The sequence below is a fragment of the Idiotropiscis lumnitzeri genome, chromosome 3 (genome assembly GCF_059441095.1).
Source record: "Idiotropiscis lumnitzeri isolate Australia: NSW breed Sydney's pygmy pipehorse chromosome 3, RoL_Ilum_1.0, whole genome shotgun sequence".
In the NCBI taxonomy this organism is placed as follows: domain Eukaryota; kingdom Metazoa; phylum Chordata; class Actinopteri; order Syngnathiformes; family Syngnathidae; genus Idiotropiscis; species Idiotropiscis lumnitzeri.
Genome location: NC_142393.1, coordinates 20,676,398 through 20,686,989, shown reverse-complemented (window position 1 = coordinate 20,686,989; position 10,592 = coordinate 20,676,398). Strand labels below are relative to the sequence as shown.

General features: G+C 41.0%; 1 protein-coding gene across 1 annotated transcript; it reads right to left on the bottom strand.

Annotated features, from left to right (window-relative positions):
- Positions 1 to 159: 159 nt before the first annotated feature.
- cryaa (crystallin, alpha A) lies at positions 160 to 1,557 on the bottom strand. The gene is made up of 3 exons (XM_088292010.1): positions 1,067 to 1,557; positions 867 to 989; positions 160 to 798 (listed from the first exon to the last, which is right to left on the bottom strand). Exons 1-3 carry the CDS (start codon positions 1,262 to 1,264, stop codon positions 589 to 591), a joined length of 531 nt encoding a protein of 176 aa, XP_088148136.1. The 5' UTR covers positions 1,265 to 1,557; the 3' UTR covers positions 160 to 588.
- Between the last annotated feature and the right edge of the window lie 9,035 nt (positions 1,558 to 10,592).

Genomic DNA, 10,592 nt, shown 5'->3' with positions numbered 1-10,592 from the left:
CCATCTGTAGTTATTTTGTTGTGTTATTTTGTAAACGTCTGTTTTATAGCATATTGGAGTTGTGTGCAAAGACAATTAAATACAATGTTTTCCTTTTCTGGTTTCCTTACACTGAATTTACATAAATCCTTCAGGGCAATTGATGACACAGGAGTAGCCTTCTGTTCATTTTGCAGCTTTATTATGTTTTTTCTTTCGCATGGACTCCTCAGTATCGAGGTATCCAGTGAACAAGGCATAGACTAAAAGACAGGTTATATTGGAGACATGGGAGTAGAAGGTTGAAAGGGTCTGAGCAGGAATGGAAGCAGTCGGGCCTTTAATAACTTTGCTGAAATCTGTGACAAGATATGTGTGACATTAGCTGTGAGCCAAACAATCATGAGGACCTTAATTTCAGCATCCTCACAGGGACATTTTTGATCAAACCTGGCTACTAGTGATACTCTAGAAGTGTGCTAAGAATCATCTTGAGATGAAAGACTGAAGCAGGAAGGACCCATGTGTCCTCTATAAGGGAAAAGAAAAAGAATGAGTGGAGGATATGAGCCTGCCATCCCATTTGGTCGACGCCCACCACTCGAGCCTTTAGGAAGAGGCAGCAGCGTTGGGCTTATCATCACGAGTGACAGGAATGTTGCGCTCGCTACGGCCGGATTCGTTCCCTCCGCTGGCCTTTGGCCCGGTCAGTGTCAGCAGGCCGTCAGCAGAGAGGGTGCAGGTGATGGCGGATTGGTCCACGCTGGATGGGAGGCGGTAGCGGCGGTGAAACTCACGGGAGATGTAACCGTGATCATCCTGAAAGACAGAGGGGTTAAGACCACGCAAATTTGCAGAAACCTAAAAAAAAAGTGACTATGACTCACCTGTCTTTCTCCATGCTTGCCCTGGATCTCCACGTAGTCATCATTGACCCTCACGCTCAGCTCATCAGGAGAAAAGTGCTTGACGTCCAGGTAAACCGTGAACTTTTCCCTGTCAGACCTCACCTGGAGAATGTAATAGTCGAGATGGAATTTTAAGTGACTCAAGACTGACAAATGTGCACTTCCAGCTTGGTTTTTACCTCTGACATTCCGGAGTTGGAAGAATCCAAAAAGCTGCGGAACAGTGACTGTCTGTAATAGGGGCTGATAGTGGAAGCGGTGTAGGGAAAGAGGTCGTAATCGAACATGCCCTCGCCAAAGAACTGGTCGAAGAGTCGAGCTGGGTAAATGGAGCCCAGGGCACGTCTGAACCAGGGGTGCTGGATGGCAATATCCATAATGACTGTGGAGAGGTTTTGGTCTGGTACAGCTTGGCTTGGCCTGGCTTAGGTGTTTAAATATGGCTGCTCAGCTTAGCGTCCAGCAGGTGAAGAACGATGAACGGTGAATGAAAGAACGATGTTGAAAAGAGCGAGGGAATAAGAGTAACCCGGGTGTTTTCTGCCCAACGGCCGCATCCTCTTTATATACCTGAGAACCAGAAAGAGGGGCTTTAGCCACGATCCCTCTGGAATGGCATTATGTCATGTTGTGTTTAGCACACTCAGCAGAATTTGAGTTGAGGATGGACAGACTGGGGCTGGGGCTGGGGCTGGAGGGGGTTTCGGGATCCAGGGGCTGGCGTGACTCAGTGCCACCTACACGCCAGACACCCGGGGCTGCCAACACAAACTGTTCCTGATGTAGAAGGCACAACCAATACAATAAGGCCAGGAAGCAATGTGCAGCGCTGTATTGTCTCACACGGGTGCCTGGGCCAAGTGTAGATTTAGAGACATAGTTGGGCTAGGGAAGAAGAGATTCGCTGAAAAAGTGAATGCAAACATTTTATCTACTCATCAACTACAAAAGTGTACAAATATATTGGCTTTTTTTTTCTTACTTTGACCTTAAAGCAGAGGGGTCTTCAAATTTGTTCCTGGAGCACCGGTGTCCTGTCTGTTTTTCATCCCTTCCTGTTGCAACGCACCTGATTCAAATAATCACGTCGTTATTAAGCTTCTGCAGACCTTGCTGATTATTTGAATCAGGTGTGTTGCAGCGGGGAGTAACACTGGTACTTTATATGAAATCAGAATCTCCATAAAGTTTACCAGCTAAAGGAGGCATAAAATCCTCTAAATGTAAACAGCTGTGTTGACTGTGAAATTACTTGGACAATGGCCACTGAATCCACACTTCAAATAATGCTTAACTTAAAGTGACTTGGACTGGATGCTTGATTTCCAAATGAGAGTCCATTCCTTAATGTGCGTGGATACTAAACTCTAAGATCTTGAGCCTCACCCTTTTCTGGCTTGCCTTACTTGGAGGGTATCAATGATTGCCTCGTTTACTGGGCTGCCTGCAAGTAAAAGTTGACGGAAGAATGACATACTGGTTGTACTGTCATTGTCAACCATTTTTTTTCTTGTAGCTCCATAACTCAGCAGGAAACCTATTAATATAAACCGTCTCCATAGTCAAAACTTAACCAGGAAAATATTTGTCTTTTCATCGCTGCCCCTTGTGTGTCCGAGTATAAAATTATACAAACGAAAGCACACAGGATGACAACGGGCTAAGCAAACTGAACTGAGCTCTGGTTTTACATCAAAGTCAGTTATGCATGCTTACTCACTTCAAGGAGATATCCAATGGAGCGTCCTAATTTTAGTCAACTGGCGTGAATGGTCAACTTGCCATTTTGTCTCGGAAAACCTGATTCATTGAAAATATTCAAAGAAAAGATGCAATATCAAACATTAGGTCTCAGTGGCTGAGTACTTAGCTTTCTTGTCTCAGCAAAAAAAAAAAAATAGCTTCTGCATTCGACTATGCTGATCTTGGCCTTTTTGAAGGAAGGTTAACACTGTTCTTTGAGTTCTTTCAAGGTACTCTGGTTATCTTCTCTGGTCCGGGTCACACAAATGGGGAAAAACAAACACAGATGCTCATTGTCTCGGTCACATTTCGCTAAAATTAAACACACGAGCTAGACAAATGAGTAACAATACCACGTACGAGGCCCGCTAGTTGCTGTCTAACAATTGTGCTTACCAAATGTATTAAACCACCACCCACTATGTTAATTGGTTATTACCTAAATAATTTCATGTTTCTGCTGTGGTTAAGATAATAAATGATTTTCAAGTGAAATTATATTTCTTAATGCTAAATTTATTGTATCAATGGATTTTCCAAACTTAGTTTTCTAAGATGTACAAAAATGTACGAGTAATTGACAATGAGTAATAATTAGCATTCCTATGCAAAAAATAGGAAATTCACTAGAATGTTATTCTTGATTGATTCCTAATTTCTCAGAGAAACACAGTGAGCCTTCTCAAATTTGGTTATGAAAAGACGTTGAAATTTCTCATTCCGCTTCTAATTAGTTAAATGTCAGCAACTCATGTGAAAGCTGCACTCTGCAGGATTTTAAGTTTCTAATCACCACTGCCACTTGCGTCTGAAAAATGAAATTGCACACTCCTTTTTTCGTGTGCATGATGCACGCTCTACATGACGATATCATCACTTATTAGTCTTGGAGTAGAAAGAAAGCCATTTGTGTGTCATTTTTCAAACCCAAGTGCTCTCCATGCTCCAAATTTCTGGTTGCAATTCTGTGAGTCAGCAACGAGAGCAAACATGATATCACATCTGCAGAAAGAACATGGGAAATGATCACAAATTTTTATTATTTTATTATTTTCCAGAGGCTTAACTATAAATTAGAATTTACCTTTTTGAAGTGTGTATTGTTTTTTTTTTCCATCTCAGCCTGTCCACGTAGTAGTGATAAGGAAGTGTGATTGTACGATTGTTTCCTGGCTTGGCTTGACACGTTCAGTTGTCACCTAAAGTCTGAAACGGTGACCAATAGCCCCCCAAATTTATATGCACCTTTGTACTCCCATGGCTGACAACATTGCAGCTATCGAGGCAGCAATTAACATTACTAAACAGTCAAGGTTAACAGAACACAATCGGCTTCTTACCTTCCAGACATGGGGCTTCGTGCCGCAGCTCATGCAGAGCTGACTTTGCAGTCAGTCGTCCTTTTTCTTAAAATAGAAAATGCAAGATAAGATCATTTTCCTGATAAAAGAATACATAAATTGAGCATGTTAATGAAAAATGAACGATCCCAGCTGGATGATCCCTTTAAAAGAGTCCACATTAAACCGCTTTGTTTTGCCGGATGGTGAGGTGATCTAATTTAATGTGTCAAGCACTGGACATTTACTTGTTCAAATAAGTGAAAAAAAATAACTTTTATGATGCATTCAGCATGGAAACTAATTATCGCCTTATTTTTGGAATATGAATGCTCTTTTGTTACATGGGCCTTTGGACACGGGCGCCGTTTATAACCATGCAGTCGAATTTTCATCTCAATTTACTGTAGCACACTTATGGTCGCAACCTCAACTATAAAAGACCAAAAATATTCATTCACTTTTGTCAAAATGTATGAGATAAAAAAACAAAAACCTGAAGGTTATTTCCCATGCCTGCTTCACCACTAGTGGCATTAGGCTAATCCTGCAGGGCTTTGGCCTGCTAACACAGGGGCTTAGTTGCTCCATATACTCATGGGCCAAGAGCAACTGAGCCGGTCAGCCGCATCTGTTGTAGGGTAGGGTGGTAGAGGTTGTCCGAGGTTCGGGGTCGGCTCGCAGCTGCCGACCGGACACAGACGTTGATTAGACTGGCTCCAGATCACCAGAGTCAGCACTCTGGCTTTTTAATCAATGGGACAGACAATGACTGTGTGTTCAAACGGGCTGTTTTGGCCCTCGTCCTCTCTGGTTCTGGCTGTGTGAACATGCTCTTCATTCATTCTGAATTTGATGTGGAGGCACATGGCACTAGGAAGGAGCAGAAAGGACGCATTTGTAATCATGATTGCATTTTTATTTGAGGTTACCTCTCAAAGTGGCAAACAGAGACACTATAAAATGAAACAGTAAAAGCAAAGTAAAAATAGACGGAAAAACATCAATGTAAAAACATGACTGGCGGGCGTATAAATGGGTATGTTTTGAGTTTTTGGCTTTGAAAAGGAAAGAAAATAGTCAGTTTTAGTTCCAGCAGAACATTGGCACTTGTATAAAAGGTAACAGAGTGGCGTTGCTTTTAGGGGCCGCTTGGAGAACGTCAGTATTGGATGGCGAGCTTCAGAACCGCGTTGTTGCGCCGTGTTAAAATTTAAAGTTGGACTTTGAAAACATCCAGCACGCCAGTGCGCAACCCAAGTGAGGATATTCTGTGCAGAAAATGGATTGGTGAATGGACACACTTTCAAAAATTCAGCGCACCAAAGGTCCAGCAAGGAGGCTGACTCCATAGCCGAGTGTGGCCGTATTTGACACATCATTTTTGGAGGAGTGGTCTGGACATGCTCACGCTTATGTATTAAAATTCAATACATAACAACCTGAACAATTAACTTTACGAAAGCCTCTCGGAAGGCATTGTGTTTGCTTTCTTTGGTGACTTATTAAAGAAAACAGCCAAGACGTCAGAAAATGTACGTGAACTGCTCATGTCCTAATTCTCTTTTAAGTCAGCCATGGAAAGGCTAATTGTTTTGTGATGTTTTCAGAGGCTGACTTGGGCCTAAGTAGAGATGTCCGTATACATTTTGGGACCAGTTGGTCTCGTTATTAGTGATGTATTTACAATGACTTTGAGTGAATAAATTGTGATCGGCCCCTCCCATGACTCCCACCAAGACATGGAGGGAGGGGTAGAGGGCGTGGCCATAATGCTCAGTACCAGGAGGCGTTTTTAAAATCCTTAGTTTGGTATTGATTTCTCCAAGACAAATTGATCAAATTAAAAACTAATATAATTTCAAAAATACACAAATTGAACTTGTTGAAAAATGGACCGTCCCGGCTGGATGATCCCTTTCAATTCCACAGCAAAGGAGCTGAGCGACGGAATGCTTTTCTCTCACACGAGTGAGGCTGGCAGAACTGAGGTGGAGTGATAATGATCATCTAACGGGGCGAAAGCGGGTGGCAAGAAATTATGAAAGGCCTTGTAAGTGAGCAGAAGGGATTCTAAAATGTATTTGGAATTTACGTGGTAGCCAGTTAAGTAGTATTATTTTCTTGATGACTCGAGCAGCTGATTTTTTTGTCCAATTGTAGTTTTGGGGGTTGTGATGGAGAACAAAATGAAGGTAATTACAAAAAACAATCTTGGAGGTTGGGGAGCAAATAGCATTTTCCTTAATAAATCAATTCATCCATCCATCCGTTATCCAATCCGCTCACAGGCATGCTGGACCCTATTCGCCCTATCAATAAATAAATAAATATTTTCTTGAGTTACCTTTGTCTGATGCTGTATTTGTGTTTGATGATTTTAAACATGAAAGTGGGAAAACTGTCATCAACTGTGTTTTTTTGTTGAATTGGTTTTAATAGTTTCTTTTTGTCTTCGTTAGTTCATTATGTTTGCGGTCTCTGTTCCTGTCTGTAGTCATGTTCCCAGTCCTTGTCCTAGTGCTGTTACTTAGAATTTTGTTAAATTTATTTATGTTTTACTTTATTGTTTTATTATGATTCCACATGCCTGTTTGTCTTCTTTTCTTTCTAGTTAAGAATAAATTATTTGGTCACTCTTTGTCTACTTGCTTCACTTTATTTAGGTTCACCTTCACAACTTGCCACATTAATTGCAAACTTTGACAGAAACTCTACTAAAATTACTAATTCGGTAAGACCGCAAATACTTTTTCGCGGCGCTGTATTCCCCGGACCCTATCATTTGGTCTGTTACTCGGAGAACCCCTTCTTCGACTGGCCGACAAGTTTTAATTCAAATTAGCCACCAACAGCTGCTATGGTCCGAAATTTAGACGGGTCCTCCAAGTCGATGTGTCAAAATTACCGTTACATTTCAAACTATGTCGCATACTCTCAAAACTCCACTTAAATAGCGCAAGTGGAGGATTTTAGAGGCATTTGAGGTGCGCATTTTTTTTTTCAATTTCCACAACAATTGTTTCTCCTTACGGGCTGAAGTGAGGGCGACTTGGATTTCCGGAATAATTCTCAGTTTTCTCTTCACCGCAAGAATGGGTCGACACAGAATCTGGTTGTGGTTTTCTCCATTGAGCCACTTTCATTTTTTATGCGTAACACAGATTTAAGGTATACAGTGGCAGTGGTCAAATCAGTCACCGGCCATTTTGCACAAGTGTAACTCACTTGCAGTCTGAATGTGGAGGGTAGGAATATCTACTGTAGTGGTGGGGAACTCCGGTTACTGTTTTAGATCTCTCCTTACTCCAAACATACCTGATTCAAATGATTGTTTTAGGCTTCTACAGAGCTTGTTGATGTGCTGAGTCTCGGAGTGTTCAAACGTATCCAATAACGTTAGGAAAAAAAACCCTACTATGAGTCAAAATTAGGTCACAATTCGCTTTTTCTGAAATAAAGGGGCATTATTTCTTCTTTATTGCAGTGTTTACCAACCTTTATTGAGCCACGACGCATATTCAGAGCTAATGAGAAAATTCTGGCCGTATTTTACATTTTAACAGGTAAGTTAATTAAAAAACAGATGTGGTGGAAATTCAGACATACAGTATTTAAGGCCAAAAACGTGTTTATATCATCTGTGTACGCGCTAGTCTAAACACAGTATTGCGATTATTATTGCGTTCGTGGAATAACAAATGAGATTCTTATCAATGTCAGTACATCCATTTTGTTCTCTGCTGCCCCCTGCTGTGGACTGAAATTGATGTCAAAGTGGCCTTGGTCTGGGACCTCAAGCATCACTGCTCACCTACTTTTTAGAACCCTGTGGGAAAATGTCTTCCATAAACCCAATGATGGAAATTTAGTTCCCAGTGTGTCCTTCAGAAGTGGCGACTATGACACCTGGCAATCTTGTGATTTTCTCTGTGCAACACCTAATTAAACTAACGAATGAACAAAAATGAACACGCCTCCAGATCTCAACCGCTAACATGGCGCCTAAACAAACACAGATCACATCATAAAAAAGAGCTAATTGGCATGTAACAGAAAAGGAAGTCACCAATTTGAACTGAACTCATCTTAACAGAAAAATAGTAGCCATACCATCATTCTTTTCCTGTTCACTGCAAAAATGGCCATGCATTCATTGATCAATTTTCTGCTTTTTTCTAATTAAGGCCCTAAACGCCAATCACTGGTATGACCGAAATGGACTTTCTATTAGTTTGGGCCAGTTATGACAAAGACAGTTAATTGAACCTTTGCGCTACCTAGAGCCCACAAATATTTCTCTTTTTATGGATATGACTTACATACATGACGCATTGCTTTATGTTTGCAAAGAAATATGAACGAAAAGAATGGCAATGTCTGGGTTGTGATTTTGGCTGAGCTGAGTTCTGCTGCCCTCTGCTGGAAAAATGTTAAATTACAGAAAACTCATTTTTACCCAGTGACAAGTTATCGTCTAAATTTGCGATTAACTATTACCAGGTTTTTGGGACGAAACTTAACTTCATGATTAAAAATGTTTGGCAAACAGGCAAATTGGCAGCTGGTGATGGCATGTTTGGCTATAAAAGGTGCTTCCCTCGATTGCTCAGTCACTCACAAGCAAAGATGGGGTGAAGTTCTGCGCGTCTCAACTGCGTGATAAAATAGTCCAAGGACAATTTTCCTCAACATACAATTGCAAGGAATATGGGATTTCATCATTTACAGTCTAGAATATCATCAAAAGAATCTGGAGGAATCACTGCATGAAAGCGGCAAGGCCGAAAACCAACATCAAGTGCCTGTGACCTTCGACCCCTCAAGCGGCACTGCTTCAAAAACCGACATCCTTGTGTGCATGGGCTCAGGAACATTTCACAAAATCACTTGCAGTAAATGCAGGTCGGCACTGCATTTGTTAAAAGGTTCAAAAGAATCTGGAGGAATCACTGCATGTAAGCGGCAAGGCCGAAACCAACATCAAGTGCCTGTGACCTTCGACCCCTCAAGCGGCACTGCTTCAAAAACCGACATCCTTGTGTGCATGGGCTCAGGAACATTTCACAAAATCACTTTCCGTAAATGCAGGTCGGCACTGCATTTGTTAGTGCAACTTAAAGAAATCTCTTTGGGAACATGTTGCAGTCATAAAATGGGGCAGACTGATTCGAACACTTGACCCTCCGGTTACTGGATGAACAGCTCTACCGCTAAACGACGGCCATCCCACAACTGTGCCCTGGTCATTCTACAAGTATGTTGCATTGTCTGATTAGTGAGCGTACTAGCGTACTATCACACTCACATTCATACCTAGGGACAATCTAGAGTGTTCAATCAACCAACCATGCATGTTTTTGGAATGTGGGAGGTAACCAGAGTACCCGGAGAAAACCCACACAGGCACGAGGACAGCATGCAAACTCCACACAGGAAGGCCAGATTGATCCCACAATCTCTGCACTGAGGCCATTGTGCCAACCAGGCATCTACCATGCCGCCAAAAGTTTCACTAGTTTTTTTGATTTATTTTTTACTAAAAGGACAGTTAGTGCACTTAATTGTGTTATTAGTGAGTACAAATGGTGTACTAGATGGACCTTAATCTCGAAATCTAGTGCAGCACAGTAGTTTAATAAATGATAATGAGACACACTTGCCACCAATGACAGTGTTGGGGGAAGCATGACAGTAACAAGGATGGCGAAAGGAAAGCAGAAGTTATTTTGCCTTTTAGTTTAATGTGTTTGTTACATTTTATTACAGGTTATTACAAGTTCAAACTAAATACAAAATTTGTTTCTTTTGTACGCACTTTCAAATGAGTGGTATAGAAAATATATAGTTGCATTGTTGTTGTTCGATGCACTTTTCTTGTATGAAATTGTTTTATGAAATAAGAAGATATTATAATTAACATAACTGATTAAATGATTACGTTTTAGTAAATGATTCGCTTTCATGCATACATGGCCTTCACAGTAGTTATTTTTAAATACTTATTTACACAGTGCATATTACATTTGACATTTTCCAACTACCAGCTGGGTATTATTGTAGCATAAAAGATAAATTTAGTGCATAATTTCCATCTGAGAATAAATTAAAGTTAATGCAAGGACACTATCAGCCAGCAGAGTGTACAATATTTCCTCTTTCCTGCTCTCCGACTCGCAGTGCGAAGTCAGTGGAAAGGAAACCGCAAAAATGACAAGTAAGCAAGCTAATCGGTGCAGTCATAACGAACCGAATGAGCTCGGGGGAGGTGTCGACACTTTGGATATTCAATAACCGACATTTCTTAAATGCGGAACAGAGGAACTATGACTATGAAGATTACTACTGCATATGCAACTTTCCAGGTATCGTTCCTTTGAGGATATCATATTATGGCATGGTTAAGAAACCCAATAAGAAAGTTGGGTTTTCATCGAACATGGAATTTAATTCAGTAAATTTTCTGAAATGTCATAATATTTTCAGAGCCTAACAGTGTTTGGTATCGGTATTGGCGAATCGGACTCCAATATTACTTGATATTGACCAATACCAGAATCTCAGGTATCGCACAGTTTAACATCAATATTTCGCAAGAAGAGAGAAAAGGAGAGGAGAAGAG

What these genes read in the sequence shown, in the direction of transcription:
- cryaa (XM_088292010.1), bottom strand. Translation starts at nt 1,264, where the DNA reads ATGGATATTGCCATCCAGCACCCCTGGTTCAGACGTGCCCTGGGCTCC. An exon ending in CCAACTCCGGAATGTCAGAG is followed by an intron (nt 990 to 1,066) that starts GTAAAAACCAAG and finishes TACATTCTCCAG; the next exon opens with GTGAGGTCTGACAGGGAAAA. An exon ending in GCAAGCATGGAGAAAGACAG is followed by an intron (nt 799 to 866) that starts GTGAGTCATAGT and finishes TCTGTCTTTCAG; the next exon opens with GATGATCACGGTTACATCTC.